General features: G+C 49.3%; 1 protein-coding gene across 21 annotated transcripts in view; it reads right to left on the reverse strand.

Moving 5' to 3' along the window:
• Positions 1-7,091: 7,091 nt before the first annotated feature.
• MEF2A (myocyte enhancer factor 2A) overlaps positions 7,092-16,310 on the reverse strand; it is a 118,517-nt gene continuing 109,298 nt past the window's right edge. For all 21 annotated transcript variants that reach the window (XM_074317937.1, XM_074317944.1, XM_074317927.1 and 18 more), the window contains 2 exons: positions 12,130-12,256; positions 7,092-11,062 (listed from right to left, as the gene is read on the reverse strand). In XM_074317937.1, the coding sequence (XP_074174038.1) occupies positions 10,729-11,062; positions 12,130-12,256 (461 nt within the window). In that variant the 3' untranslated portion in view covers positions 7,092-10,728. The remainder of the gene's footprint in view (positions 11,063-12,129; positions 12,257-16,310) is intronic.

A 16,310-nucleotide genomic window follows, 5' to 3' on the forward strand; every position in this document is an offset into this window, starting at 1 on the left:
TTGTGTGTGTGCCATATGTGGATTTTATTGTTGAGGTATGTTCCTTTTATACCCAATTTGTTAGACATTTTTAATATGAAAAGATGTTGTGTTTTGTCCAATGCTTTTTCTGCATCTATTGAGAAGGTCATAGATGTTAATCTTTCATTATTTTAAGGTGGTGTATCACATTGATTTGTGTATGTTGAACCATCCTTGTCCCAGGAATAAATTTCATTTGATCATGGCGATTGATCCTTTTAATGTGTTGTTGAGTGTGGTTTGCTAATATTTTGTTGAGAATTTTTGCATCTTTATGTATCGGGAGTATTGGCCTGTAATTTTCTTTTCCTATATTGTCCTTCTCTGGCTTCAGTATCTGGGTAATGCTGGTCTCGTAAAGTGAGTTAGGGGTGTTCCTTCCTCCTCAACTTTTGGGAACAGTTTAAGAAGGATTGTTGTTGATTCTTCTTTAAATATTTGATAGAATTCACCAGTGAAACCATCTGGACCTGGGTTTTTCTTTGTTGGGAGGTTTTTGGTTACGGATTCAATCTCCTTACTTGATATTGGTCTGTTCAAATTATCTCTTTCTTCGTGATTCAGTCTTGGTAGGTTGTATGTTTCCAGGAATTTTTCCTTTTCTTCTGGATTATCCAGTTGTTGGTGTATAATTGTTCATAGCAGTCTCTCATGAGACTTTGTATCTCTGGTATCAGTTGTAATGTCTCCTTTTTCTTTTCTGATCTTATTTGTGTCTGCTCTTATTTTCTGAGTTATTCTAGCTAAAGGTTTGTCAGTCTTGTGTATGTTTTTAAAAATTCAGCCCCGAGTTTCATTGATCTTTTCTATTGTTTCTGATCTCCATATGTTTCTGGTCTGATTTTTTTTTCCTACATTTTACTAAATTTGGGCTTATTTTTTTATTTCTCTTTTGCCTTGAATATAAAGTGAGGTTGTTTACTTGAGCTCTTTCTTGTTTCTTAATGTGTTTATCACTATAAATTTCCCTCTTAGCACTGCTTTTGCAGCATCCCGTAGATTTTGCTATGTCGTGCTTCCATTTTCATCTGTTTCAAGATATTTCTTGATTTCCCTTTGATTTCTTCTTAGACTCATTTTACGGAAGCTTGTTGTTTAGTCTCCATATATTTGTTTGTTTGTTTCCAGCTTTTCTCCTGCCACTGACTTCTGGTTTCATACTTTTGTGGTCGGAAAATATAATTGGTATGATTTCAGCCTTCTTAAATGTGCTAAGACTTTTTGTGTGTGACCTATCCTGTAATCTGTCTGGGAAAATGTTTTGTGTGCACTTGAGAAGAAGGTGCATTGTGCTAGGAGATGGAATGTTTGTTTATGTCTGGTAGGCCCATTTGATCCAAAGTATAGCTCAAGTTCAACATTTCCTTGTTGATTTTCTGTCTGGATGATTGTTGCAAGTGGCATATTGAAGCCCACACTCTATTATTGTAAGGTGGTACATGTCTTCTTCCGATCTGTGTTTGCTTCACATGTTTGGGTTACATCTGATGTTGAGCGCAGAGAGTAATATATTTGTGATGGTTGTAACATCCTGAAGACTTGACCCCCCTATTGTGTAATGACCATCTTTGTCTCTTACAGTTTTTGCCTTAAAAGTCACTTTCATCTGATATTAGTATACCTACCCATGTGTTTAGTTTCCACTTGAATATCTTTTTCCATCGCTTCACTTTGAATCTACAAGGTGAGAGCAGAGGTGAGTCTCTTGTTGCAGCATATAGATGGGTCTTGTTTTTTTTTTTTTAATCCTTCCATCCAGTCTTTGCCCTTTGATTGGAGAATTCAGTCTATTAACATTTAGACTAGTTACTGACAGGTAAGGATTTCCCAACGCCATCTTACTGTGTTCACTTCCTTTCTTGTTGCCTTCCTTTGTAAATTGATGGGTTTCTGTGTGGTAGACTCTCGATTCCCATCTCTTTTTTGTGTGTATTTATTGTATATTTTTGCTTTGGGGTTCCCAGGCGGCTCCCATAAAACATCTTATAGATATGACAGTGTATTTTATGCTGATAATTTAATTTGATCACATAGCAAAACCTCTGTCCTTTTACTTCCCCCACTATTTGCATTCTTTGTCCACTAACAGTCATTTTGAATCCTTTGTCCATTTCTGGATCTCTGTTCCGTAGGTCCAGTCCCTGGAAGTTAACTGGATTCCTTTGGTGGAGACAGGTCTCCCAGCTGGCTCTGCGTGACCCTTTGGCCTGTGTAGGTGTCTGTGCATTTGAGGAAACGTCAGCTCCTCCAGACTTTGCGGGATGATTTCAGGAGGGGGAGCCTTTCACCAGGATAGGCGCCACTGGAGGGTGTTGTAACCACAGATCCAGGGGTGTGGGGCGCCGAGTGCTGGGCGCGTGGCCGCACTGGGTCCAGCGGGGTGTGCTGTCTCTGCCTGAGCCACTGGGGTTCACCCTACGTGTCCCTTGCTGAGCGCTGCAGGGGGCGAGCGGGGCTGTGGGGCTCATCGGCCCACAGCCATGAGCAGGGCAGGCGGTGGTGGCAGTGAGCTCGTCCTGGGCTGCGGGCTCAGCGGCGGCACCTGTGCCGGCCTGGCGGTTGCTTGCAGACACGCTCAGGTGATGGGGTCGGGGCAGGTCGCAAGGCCCAGGCCAGCTGGGGGCGCACTGACATCTGTGTGGGACCCAGTGTCGACATGTTCTCACGGCTTCACATGGACCCCCAGGGTACACAGTGCAGGCGAGGCCGGGGGTGCAGGGGTGCTCAGCGGAGGACGCGTCACAGTAGGCGCGGTGTCGCAGGCCTAGGCTGGGGCCCTGGCTGGTGGGGTGCCCGTGGCTTCCCCCCCCCCACCCGCCACCCCGGGCGTGTGCACTGCAGCGAAGGCTGCTGGTAGGAGCTGGGCTCAGGCATGTAGGTCGAGCTGGGGGTGCCGGTTACAGACTGTGCGGCGGCCCGGTCTGGGCTGCAGGCTGTCAGGTCGGCGTCCTGGGCCTGCGCACGGGAGGAAGCCGGCGACATGTGTGGTGGGTCGGGCTGGGGGCTTGCAGTGCACAGGGGGTATGATATGGTGATACTGCCCAGCGACAGGAGGCAGGGGCCCTGGGGCCTCCTGTTGCCACGTACCCCTCCCCTCCCTCCCCGGGCATGTGCACTGTAGTGAGGCCTGTGAGGGGGTGGGCGGTTGGCGTGCAGAGCCAGGCTGGAGGGGCTGCGTGTAGGGTGTCACTGGCCAGGGACAGAAAGCAGAGCCAAATCCATGGCCCAGAGCAGCTGCAGGCGGCCCTGGCTGTTGGTGGGCTCGCCCGGCGCTGCATGCTGCCCTCGTGCACAGGCGCCGCAGCGGTGGCCCATGGCCGGGGCAGGTGCACGGCCCGGGGCGGGTCCTGAGCTCCGAGCCAGCCCTGGGCTCAGCCCAGAGCCCCTGGGCTGGGGTCTCGCTTCTGCATAGCTGGAAGCCCCGTCCCAGATTCTGGTGTCTGCTGTTTTGCACTTGTGCAGCCAGAGACCTTGGAGGGCTATGGGGTGGGCCCAGCCCTGGGGCGGGGGGAGCAGGAAGGGACTGAGGCGTGACTGGTGTCAGCGAATGTAAGTACCTGTGGGCAGCTGGCCTGTGACTCGTCAGTGGTGGGAGCTGCTGAGCTTGTCTGCAGGCAGGTCTCCCAGGCTTCCTCCCCCGGCAGGAGGCATCCAGGAGCTGGGACGTGCCTGACCGGCGCTGAACAGTGCCAGCTTGGGGACAGGGCGATGCCAGCACAGTGCAGGGGCTCCTTCTCTTCTTGTGCAGTTTTGGTGGTGGTTGTTCCGCGGTGTTGCTAAAACTTCCTGAATGGACTCTCGCGGTCTCCTGGCCTGTTTAGTTAGCTGTCTCCTCATTGATCTTCGTGGGGGGATGGGGACGGTGGGGTCTCCTACATCACCGTTTTCCCCCAGAATTCTTCTGTCTTTATGCTGCCCGGCTGCTCTGGCTTGGACGTCCTCTCGTGTGTTGGCTAAGAGTGGGCACCCTTGCTCCTGATCCTAGAGGAGAAGCTGTCCACCTCTGTGAGCTGTGGGCTTGTCGTATGCAGCCTTTATTGTGTTCCTTCTGTATGCAATTTGGTGAGCATTTGTATCATGAAAGGATGGATTTTGTCAGATGCTTTTTCTGCATCTGTTGGGATGATGGTCTCATTCTCTGAAGGTGGCGTTTCAGTGATTGATCTGCGTACGTTGAACCATCCTTGTGTCCTGCCCACTTGGTCGTGGTAAATGATCCTTTTAATATGTTGTTTAGTTTGCTAATATTTTGTTGAGAATTTTTGCATCTTTATTCATCAGGAGTATTGGCCTGTAATTTTCCTATATTGTTCTTATCAGGCTTTGGTACCAGAGTAATGCTGGCCTCGTAAAATTAGTTTGGGACTATTTGCTCTTCAGTTTTTTGGAAGCGTTTGAGAAAATTTGATGTTGGTTGTTTCAGTGTTTGATAGAAATCACCAGTGAAACTATCTGGTCCTGGGCTTTTCTGTGTTGGGAGGTTTTCCATTACGGATTCAATCTCCTTACTCATTATTGATCTGCTCAGATTTTGTTTCTTCGTGATTCAGTATTGATACGTTGTATGTTTCTAGGAATTGATCTATTTAATCTGTGCTATGCAATTTGTTGGCATTTGTTTCGTAGTAGTACCTTAGAATCCTGTGTATTTCTGTGGCATCAGTTATTATGTATCCCCTTTCAGTTTTGATTTTGTCCTTTTTTTCTTAGTGGTTTATCAATTTTATCTTTTTAAAAACCCAGCTCTTAAGTTTCATTGACCTTTTCTGTTGCTTTTCTGGTCTCTATTTCATTTATTTCCCCTCTGATCTGTTATTTCCTTCCTTCTAATCTTCGACTGTTCTTTTTTTAGTTCCTTGGGATGTCAAGTTAGGTTGTTTGAGATCTCATTTCTTCATATGTGCATGTATTACTGTAAACTTCCCCCCTAAGAACTGCTTTTGCAGCGTCCCATAGGTTTTGTATGTTGTGTTTCCATTGTCATTTATTTTAAGGTATTTCTTGTTTGATTCTTACTTGGAGAAGGTGTTAATCCAGCACTGAGTCAGGGAAAATACCAGTGTGAAACATCTTGCCAGAAAGGAAGGAAATGCTGAAAAAGTGGGCAGGAGCTTTTCCAAAGGACATAGGTAGGAATCTACTGGAAGGAGCTCATAGTGGCCAAAGCTGGAATAATTTAAGGAACAAAATAATGATAGTACTAGATTATAACCCATAGTATAAAATCAAGGTCCACGAGTCCATAATGATATAAACAATTAAGTGGGGAAAATGGACAGCTCTTCCTTACAGAAGCCCAATGAATAAATGTAGGAAAAAAGGGAAATACCACAGTAACAATTGTTACAAACAAGATGCTTCAATTAGTGAGTAGAAAGTTTGAGTGAGGAGAAAGCCATCTAGTCTCAAAGTACCTAGAGTATCTCCCCGAGATACTGTCTTTCCCTTTGTGGTCGCTAAGTCCCTTTGCAGCAAGAAGCCCCGGAGAGAGCAGGTGACCGAGCCCTTAAGGTCAGCAGTGCCTGCAATAGGACATGTCACTAAGGACGCCTCATTTCTGGTATTCTTGCCAAGTGCAGACTCATGCCAGTCGGGAGAAAACCTCAGACAAATCCACATCGAGGGATACTGTTCAAAATAACTGACCAGCATTCTTCAAAAGTGTCTTTTCAAAAGGGAGAAAAGGCTGAGGAACTAGTACAGAGAGATAAGTGCAGTGTGGGGTCCTGGCAGAGCCGCCGACATTCGTGGGAAAGGGTGGAATTCCGACAGGTCCTTAGTGCACAGTCCTGTGTCCGTGTTCATTGCTTGGCTCTGATCGTGGTACTGCGGTTAAAGGTTAACATTAGGGGAAGCTGGGCGGGGGATATACGGAAACCACTGTGCTTCCAATTTTAAGTTAAAAAATGAGTTTAAATGAAGTTTTAAAAAGTGACAAAGGGTGTGAGGGCGGCTTAGTGAAACCAGTTAGTACAACTGTGGTTTCTGTCGTCTGCTTTGGAGATGACGTGTATGAAGTGACAGAGTCTAGGACACATCCTGTAAGCTGGGGACGCTGCCCTGTCAGTTGGGGTCGTCTAGACACTGAGAGGAGGGGCGTGGCCGGCTGGGGGCTGCTGGGAAGGGCCTGTCCTCAGCTCACACTGTGACAGCTGGGGATCAGGGCGCGTCAGGCTCACACACGGGCCGGGCTCTGCTGCATGATGGCACCAGGCCACGCAGCCCCCAGCATTGCAGGGGCCCATGTGGAACCGCCTCTCTCGTGGGGGATAAACACTGATTTCTGCTCAGTGCTACAGGCAGGCGGGCGTGGACCCCATGTGGGCGACTGGACGGGCCAGCAGAGCAGGCGGGGGCCATCCCACCGGCCCAGGGCTCCGTGGGCAGCATCGCTTCCTGGGCTGGTGCCAGGGCGACAGTGAGAAAGCCTGAGGGAGGCCCCATGGGAGCTAACTGGGGAATGGCAGTGAATTGACTGGAAATAGATGCAGCTATGAGGAGAGTATTTTTAGCCACAGGCCTCAGCCAGCTTCCCAGACCTGCTAATAGCCTCCCTGTAGCCAACAAGTAAAACCAGCATAAAAATTCAGCTTTTAATTTAATTGACAGCAAGAATCTGCTTAGCTAGGAGCTGGCGTAAAGGGCAAATCAGGGGAAGGGAACACTTTCCACTGCAAGTTTAAGATAATTTTTCACACCGATTGCTTTTAAAAACGAAACTCCATTCGTGTAGTACTTCTGTCTTTGGCCTATAGCCCAGTAGGATGTATGCATTTTGGATACACAAGTTACTTCACCCCTAAGCTTGAGAGAACTAGAATCTCTATTTTCTAAATTCTGACAATACCCACCCCCCTTCCTTCCCCTCGCCTGTGACAAGTCGTTCCTGGAGCCGATGGGTTAATTGATTGACACCAAGGGCTGGCCACCACCTGAGGGGCCCGGGGGCGCCCCGGGAGGGCAGGCTGGTGGGCGCTGCAGCAGCTCACATGTCCACCCGCAGGTGGCACAGCCTTCGTGATGGGAAGGGAGAGGAGGCGACGGCGGCAAACACGACAGAGTCGAGAGCATACAGGAAAAGCCAGTCCGTCTTTACTGTAGGGAGTGCAGGGTACAAATAGTTTACAACAACCTCTAGCAGTTTCTTAACCATTTGATAAAAAGTTCACTATCATATTTATTGTATAATGAAAAACAACACATTCAGGGAGAAGTTGAGATTCACTTAGTTTTCATCTCGAGGGTGGCAACCAAGGCCAGCTGGTGCCGCCAGACGGTTTTCCGTGACCGAACCGTGTACAGCTTCGTGTGTGAACTGGTGACTACAAACATTTACCAAATACATAAATCTCTTTTTAAAAAAGCCATTTTAAATATAGCAAAGCAGTGTCTTCTTGCACAGCAAAGTGAAGAAAGTTTCTACAGAGAAATAAAAGTTCTACATTTGTAAAATCTTTTTCACATTCTAAGAGTCATCTAGCGTCTTCTGACCCAATGCCAGGAGTTCTCTGGTTCCTTATTTACTATGTATTTCTTGTGCGCGTGACGTGGATGCTGTATGACTTGTCCTAGTGAAAGGAAACGGTGGAACACACTCTGCTTCTAGAACAGACCCCTGATTTAGTCGCTAACACAATGGACACAATTAGGGCTCAAAAGATGGAGTTTGGGGTGGGGCCACCTGCAGACAAGCGATGGCGTCTTTGCTCGCAATGTAATGCCAGTTGGGGGACTGACGAAGTACGTCAACCAGTGCAACGTCCTCTCAGCTTTTTTTGTTTTTGTGTTTTAGTAATAAAATACTTCATCTGAAGGGTTAAAATTGTCTCGTGATGGTGGCATATAAAACACATGAGGCTAAAGGGTAAGAAATGGAGGTTCTGATGGAACCCCGTTAGTGCCTTCCCCCCGGAGCTGGTTTCCACCAGGAGGGGCGCCTGTGTTCGTACAGGGTGTCAGGGGGAGGGCGGCTGCCAAGCCCACGCACTCCAGGGCCCTGCGCGTGGGAAAAGGGTTAACAGTCTACTATTTAGTTCCTGAAAACGGAATACATTGTTACTTGGTCAGTGAAATTGCAATACAAACTCCGAGCCTTGCGTAGTATTTAGAAAACAGTAGTTGTACTGATTATAAACCTGCATAGAAAGAAAGACTTGAGATACAGTCAGAAAAGCCATGTCGTAAGGCACACAAGAAAACAGACAGTAAATGTGAATGCGGTAACTCCTCTCCTCTCGGTGTTCGTGGGCGCGTACAGGACGAGCCACGTCACTCTTTCAAAGCTAGAACGGTTTACAAGTGGTAAGGGTCGTCGTGGAAGGTCAGTGTTGGGAGAGTCGTGTTTCAGTTAGTGTGACCATATGAAGAAATGTGCCTGTGAGTAGTTCAGTAAAACAAGGACATTTTAAAGAACGAATCCTTTCTGAATAAGAGCCAAAACGTCTATAGTGATAAGAAGAGAGAGCGTGTCGCTCCCTTTTTTGGCCTCTATTAAAATTTACTACCCAAACTGTCATGAAGACAGAATTCCATTTTGCAGCTGTCAGTGCCACAGGTTTATACGTATGTGTCAGTCAGAAAATCTGGCTGATTGATGATTTGTCACAAGTAGCACAGGAGGGAAACATCAGAAGGAATGCAATTTAGGGGGAGAAACAAAACGTAAGTACAAATTGTAGATAGCTGCTCAACAGGAAGTTTAAAATATAAAATTGCGTTTTTAAACCCTTATTTTGAGTTTCTCAGGAAAAGGAGTAAAAATTTGTGGTGAAAGTAGAGACACAGGACTTTGAATTTTGTTCATGGCACAAGCCCAGAAACCGGCCAGACTTGGGGTCACCACTCAGTTGCCCGCCTGTAGAGAGTAAGGCCACGGTCCCAGTCTCAGCTGAGGGCGGCACCATTTCACGAGGCTGGTGAGAGTGGGGCTGAGGACCAGCGCCGTGAGTGTGTCCCCACCCCTCGTGTCCCCTCGCTGCACAAGCTCAGAGGGGGCGTGTTTGGTAACCAGCCGCATCCCCCTACCTTAGGGGGTCAAGGAAAAAAGAGTCCCCCTCCCCCCGGCCCACGGATATGTCTCCGTAACCGGTTACCACTTATAAAACCTTTGTGCTCATCTACTATTTTGCCACTTTTCTCTAATAAGAATTAAATTAGGCCAGCTTTTTCTACGTTTTTCCTCACAAAAGGCAAGTTTTAAATAATGCCTTATAAAATCTGTTACAACACATTTTATATGTATGCAGGATGAACTTAACACCAATTTGTTTTTTGCCACTTTGCTATTTATGTACACATATAAAATATATAATGATGCCCAACCCATACAGCACAGATTACAACGTAACGTCACACATTCACCACCAGTGGGGGAGAAACCCCTCTATACAATCCTCTGAAAAAACTGGGCTAATCATTAAAATCCAAAGTACAGTATATTTAACAAAATAGCAAATATTAAACAGTGAATACTCTACTTAATAAGGATCTCGCCTTTCCCCCCCAAATTGGCGGCAATCCACAAAAATATACTTTTTAATCTGGTGACCATACAATACATAGGAACTTACATCAAAGGTGATAATATATTTAAGATGCTATATACACAAAGAGTTTGGCTCAACTTTTAATTTATATATAGAATAAGTGTTCATGGCTTTTTTTTTCCAAGGTTCTGCTTGCAAGATATTTTTGTTTTTTTCCCTCTTAACTTTTAGAATAGAACTAAAAACTTAAAACAAGATAAAGCTATTCTCTAAAAAAAAAAAAAAAGTTAAAACATACAGCTTTGGCTTATATAAATAATTCATAGCAGAATGTTTTCAAAAGTAGTGAATATAATTTTATATATAGTCATCAATTCATAAGGGTGTTTTCTTTCATATAAAATATACATGAGCTAAAATCAGTTTCTTTAATTTTTAAGATATGAATGTAAAAAGAAACTTCTGACATATTCCAATTATAACTTAATATATTAATTTATTTTAATGTTCTATATTTCTAGGCTAGTATTTTCTGAAGATCTCATGCGTGTTTTCTAGTCTCTCTCTTTTATTAGCTAAAGATCACTTCTTTGACCCAATACATTTTTGCACGTGCAAAACACTTATGTGTGGGGCTTTTTTTTTTTTCTTTTTTTTTTTTTAATGTCAACAGCCCTTTACCATGCACCCCTTTGCGACAGAGACCCATGCCAGGTTGAGTAGTTAATATAAATGACGTTTTATGTACAGTATTGCTTTCTTGGTTCCTGCTTTTCTACTGCTCTGTTCTACAAAGCATTTTTCTTAAGTCCTACAGTCACCGCACCGTTAAATAAGACAAGTAGGGGCCCTCTAGGTTTCTGCAAGCTAGTGTGGGAGAAGTACATATGGGTACACCGTTCTCTGCAAAAACTGGGTACTGGTTATCGTATGAAACAAGTAGTCCAAGGAAGTGCCAGGCCAGACGGCCGCCAGGGGCTGGGCTGCCACGGGCCGCACACCTGCAGCTGTGCAGGGGTCGCAGGTAAGCGCCTGATGCTGTGTTTGCAACACACCCACACACACACTCACACCCACATACATACACGTGAAAGGGCTATGTATGTATGTATGTACATATAAATATATTTACCTCATGTCCTTACCACCCAGGTACACACGGAAGGCAGGCCACTGCAGTCACACACAGTCCGTGACACCAGCCGGGGGAGGGGGCGGAGCCTTAGGTCACCCAGGCGTCCATGCGCATGCGCTTCACAGACGGGCTCTCCCTGTCCTCCGTGGCCGGGGGGCGGCCGAGCACCACGGGCGGGTGGAAGTCGCCCCGGGGGTCCTCCCGGTCGCTGCCGTCATAGGAGCTGCTCGAGCTGCTCAGACTGTCCACAGGGGAGCGCCCCATTTCCTGCCGGGGCTGGGGGGGCTGGGGCTGCGGCTGCTGCTGGAAGCCTGACGGGGTCATTCGATCCCGGGGAGGTGAAATCGGTTCTGACTTAATGTTGATGTTCTGGTTGGTATTAATGGATAAATTCGAACCCTGAGATAACTGCCCTCCAGAACTGCAGGGAGAAAACACAGACGTTAGGGGGGCGCGAGTGGCTGGAATGAGCGCGCACGCCGCCCCCTGGAACAGTCAGAGCCCCACGCCGGCTGCGGCGTGTCCTTCAGCCCCCCCCGGCACTGGGGTCGCTGAGGCAGCCCCCGGACGGAGACGGAGAGGAACAACAGGGCACCCTGAATCCTGCCGTCTCCTCACTTTCTTCTCGGGCCGTGACAGGCACAGCAGCGTCCCTGAGAAGTCAGGCCTGACGCCAGCTTCACAGAGGAGGACGCGGCTCAGAGAAGGCAGCGTGCCGGCTGTGCCCTCTGTCCTGTGCCCTCCGCAGGGCAGTTTCTCCTGTGTCTGGGAGGACGCTCAGCACACCCGGGCCCTTTGTCCAGGAGACGACACTGGGGGCCGCTTCCAGGCTGCAGGAGGGAGCGGGGGTGCTAAGCTGGGGCTCTGGGGCCGGGAGGAGGCAGCCCCGCGGGGCGTGCGGTGCCACCCCGTCCTCTGGGACGCCTGCTGCCCTCACCTGCTCCGGGGCCTGCTGTTCCTTCCCCTCCTGCTCCCACCAGGCCGCCTGGGAGCCCTCTTCACTCACCTCCCCACACTGCCCGGAAGGAGCGTCCTCCAGGAGGTCAGTGGGCTGGGCTCAACCCCATGTGGTCTGATTCCCACACAAGACACCCCCACTCCCACCCCCAGCACCCCGGCCCTCCGAACCGAGCAGAAAGCAAACGGCACCGCTCGTTTTCCTGGTCTCTTTGTCACTGATATTCCCCAAAGCAGAAAACAGGGTGGTAGGTGGGCCCAAGAACCTTCCAGCTGCCTTTCTTCAAACAGTGGGATCAGACATGGGGTGGGAGGAGGTTGGCAGGTATAACTAGGGGTGTGTGTCCTCGGCAGCCCCTTAGATACTGAGCCTACTCAGCACGTCCGCGTGACAGAGGCCTCGCCCCGTTTGTTCAACATCCAAGCTCTTACCAGAGCCCTGGAAACCCTTTTCTCCAAACACTCGTGCCACCTCACGTCCACAGTGCAGCGACTTACTGACAGCAAAGGGCGCACGGCGGGGTTACTCACACCAAGGAGCTGAGGGCGGCTTGTCCTAAGTGGTGCTGCTGCCAGGCCGACACCTGGCCCAGGGACAGCATGCCCGGGGAGCTGAAGCCCTGCAAGGCGGACAGGTCCGCGCTCGTCAGCGAGTAATCTGCAAGAGGAGGACACGGGCGTGTGGGCAACACGTTTTCCACACAGCAGCTGCCAAGTTCCCAGGTGGGGAGAAACCACCACACACCACGGCTGTGACACCCATAGGAAAGGGGCTTTGGGGAGCTTTCTAGGACCCAGCTCTACGTAGTTGTTTGGAATGATTTCAATAAAGGAAGATTCAATTCTATACTAGATGTTGATCGTCTATTATTTCACAAAAAGTTGACACCCTTTCCCAACTTGTAAATAAGAAAACGGCTGTCATTAAAGGGCCTTCCTGGGTCACTGTTCCCTTAGGTAAGGCCCCCGCCACCACCCTCCTCCAGCTCACAGCTGCGTCCACACCCACAAGTCACGGTCCTGAAGGAGCGGGGACAGGAAAGGTGCAGCCCCCTTCTCGTGGATGCCACCCCGAGTGACACACAGTTAACTGCATTTGTTCAAAGTTACAGAGACTGTTGGACATCCGGGATTGCAAGCGAATTATTTTCAAGTTCATGGAAAAACTTCGTGGTACAAGAATGTAAATATGTCATTTTATGCGACTGCTTCAGTCCTACCACTTTGCCCAAGACCTGGGACCGTGGTTACTCACACACAGTAATTTCAGCTCGTCATTCACACTTGTCTTCTCCATTTAATTGTAAAGAGAGGAACCTCTCCTACTTTATATCTCAAGAGAGGTGTGTAAAGAAGTTGCTCATCGCAGTGAATTCTTTTTTGAAAAAGCCACTGAGTTGAACAGCACGGCTTGGTCCTTACGCGCCTGTCGCAGCCCCTCTCCTGTGTTCTCACGCTGCCTCACTGCACCCTCAGTGGCTGGGGTGGGGCGCCCCTCACCCCAACGCCTCCCACCGCGACCCCTGCAAGCCCACAGCTCTCTGACCTCTGCGCCCAGGGTCCTGCCCGCTGCCTACCCGACGGGTCCACTTGGATGTCTCCAGACTCCTCCAACTGGATGTGACCCAGCTGCACTTGTCTTTCCCTCCAAAGCTGCTCCGCTTCAAACAGTCCTTATCTTAGCGGCACCAACAGTCACCAGTGGCTTGCGCGAGACCTGGGGTGTTACTCTTGATAATTCTTTGTGCGCTCGCTCCCACCGCCAAATCCGGTCCATTCCATCTGTCTCTCAAGCCGCCAGGTTTCACCATCTCTGACGCCACTACTCTAGTCCACACCTTCGGTCCCCTTACTTGGGCCACCATAGCCCTCTGGGTGCTGTCCTTGCATTCACTTCTGCCCCCACGTACCCTGCAGCCAACGTGAGCTTTAAACCACAAATAGGCTCACGACACCTTGCTGCTGAAAACCTTGAATTACGGCTTCCCAAGAGAATGTCCAGAATCCTCAGCACGGCCTCTGATCCCTCCTCACTCTCTGACCCTGCCAGCACGTGCCCCCCGCCCCCCAGACTCCCGCACGGCCCTCCGTCTGCCCCAGGACACTCCCTGCTCTGCCTGCGTCCTTCAGTCGGAGCGTCCATGGGGCCCCCAACCCGAAGGTCATAAATGACTCCTGGAGCTGTCCGGGTGTCCTTTCCCCTGACAGTCCCTTGTTCCACTGTGACCCTGCATCCTCGCACGTCCAGTGCCTTCACGGGACCTGCCCCCAGGAGGTGCAGGAGAACAAGTAGTTGACACACACATGAGTCTGTGAAGCCGGGAGCACACCGACAGGCGTGAGGGAGTGTGGAGACGCCTGGACACAGAACTGTCGCTCATTGGTGCATCCTTGACTGTGTGGCATGTTTTTGCCTCTAAATGTCACAGGAAGGAGAGGACATACCGTGTTTCCCCACAAATAACCTGGCCGGACCATCAGCTCTAATGCGTCTTTTGGAGCAAAAATTAATATAAGACCTGGTCTTATTTTACTATAAGACCTGTCTGATTAATATATAATAGAATATATAATAGAATATATAATTAATATAATTAATATAATACCAGATGTAATATATAATATGATGTAATACTGGGTCTTATATTAATTTTTGCTCCAAAAGATGTATTAGAGCTGATGGTCTGGGTAGGTCTTATTTGTGGGGAAACACGGTACTAAAGGAAGATAAAACACAGACATGTGTTTAAAAAACACAGAGCTAAATATGTTAAAGATAACAGTAAAATTAAACAGACTAAGTGCTGAGAAAGCAAAGACTAAAAAAGAGACTAAAGCTAAGCAACTGATGGTTTGGAGAGAATCTGACTCCATTTTTATGTTTTGGTAATTCCCTCTGGACTTCTAAGAAACTTCTGTCACTCACATGGCATTTCTAACACCGAGTACAGTGGGAGACTCCCATTCAGGATGGCAGAGCAGGTAACCTGTGCTTGCCTCCTCCCACAACCGCCTCAAAATTACAACCAAACTACTGAACAACCATCACTGAGAACCGCCCGTGGTCTAGCTGAACAGAAGTCCTATAACTGACACACAGAGGCAGCCACCTCGAGATGGCAGGAGGGGCAGAGACGCGGAACGGGCTGGTCCCACACCCGCGTGTGCAGTTACAAATCAGGAGGGCCATCTCGGCCGTGGAGGTTCCCCTTGAGGAGTGAGGGGTCCCAATCCCACACCAGGTCCGCAGCCCAGGGCTCCAGTACCGGGGAGAGAAGTCCCCATAACTTCTGGCTGTGAAACCAGTGCAGGCTCCTTCTGGGTGAGACGGAGGGCGGCTAGCGTGCCAGGCACTCCTCTTAAAGGGCCCACACATAGTCGCAAACTCACTCAGCTCCAGCGCAGGACGAGCCGCTTGAAAAGCACCAGGGACATACGAGGAGGAACTGAATTGACCAACTTCGGGCCCAGAGCTGGAGGGACGTCACCAGGGCAGCTCTCTCCGGAGACTCACGTGCTGGCTGGTGCCCCCATTCCCTTGGTCAGCCTCTCCCCCACCCACTGGGCCAGCAGGCACCAAATCGGCCTCTCCATCAACCTGGCTAACAGCACCCACCCAGCACCAGCCCAAACCTCTTTCAGTGGCTTTTCCACATGAGCAGGCTGCCTTGGCTCACGCTGCAGACTTTCCTGAAATCTCTCAAAGGTCCACAAAGCCCAAACAAGCAGCATCTGGCCCCAGCGTGCCCCTCCCTCTGGCTGAGCAGCCCCATGCCGGGCACCAGTGGCAGCCGGCCTCGGTTCACAGCTTAGCCTCTCCCAGGCGCCTCCCAGGCCAGCATGGGCAGCAAACATGCACAGATCCCTTTGTAGCTCCTACCAGAGGGTCCCAGGTGGGGCACAGGCAGAGGCTGACATTGGCCTGCACAGCAGCCCCTCCCAAGAGGCCTCAGAACCAACATCCAGCTTCAGACCACACCAGAGCACCCGCCACCAGCTCCACAAGCGACACTGAAAGGGCAGACTCGATAATATTGTAACAACTGTGTAGGGTGCCAGGTGGGTACCAGACTTATCAGGGTGAGCAGTTGGTAAAGTGTATCAATGTCTAATCACTATGTGGTACCCCTGAAACTAGTATATTATATGTCAGCTGTAACTGAAAAATAAATAAAATGAGCGTAGTGGGATTTCTAAGTGTCCTGGAAAACCCGTCATGAAATGCTCAGTAAACCATCGTCTAACTCTGACGCCCAATTCAAGCCCATCTTCTCAGCCAGTACTGCCTGGGACCACTGAGGCTCACACATTTCCCTTCCCCCTGCACTCTCACGTCCCAGGCTATAACCGGGTAAGCTCCGCAGCTCAGGGCTTCCCCTCCATGGTTACCGCCTCAGTGTGCCCTGTCCTTGGCCAGCAGGAGCTGCGAGGAAAGCCTGGCATGGGGCCGGCCCCAGCTGGTGTGGGGCGCACGCAGGCAGGACGGAGGCAGGACGAGGAATGCAGCGCCCCTGGCTTTCCTCTACATTTGCTGCTGATGGATTTGGACACTTTTTCATATTGATCGTAGGAAAACATGGTGGACATTTCTAAGAGGCTTTCTTTTTCAATAAAACCTTTTCAAGTTGTTTCTGTTTTACTAGAACAAGTTGGAGAAAGCGGCAGGCAGACCTGTGGAGGGCTCTGCTCCCTCAGGCAGCTCCAGACAGCAG

The sequence above is a fragment of the Rhinolophus sinicus genome, linkage group LG13 (assembly GCF_036562045.2).
Source record: "Rhinolophus sinicus isolate RSC01 linkage group LG13, ASM3656204v1, whole genome shotgun sequence".
NCBI classification, from domain to species: Eukaryota; Metazoa; Chordata; class Mammalia; order Chiroptera; family Rhinolophidae; genus Rhinolophus; species Rhinolophus sinicus.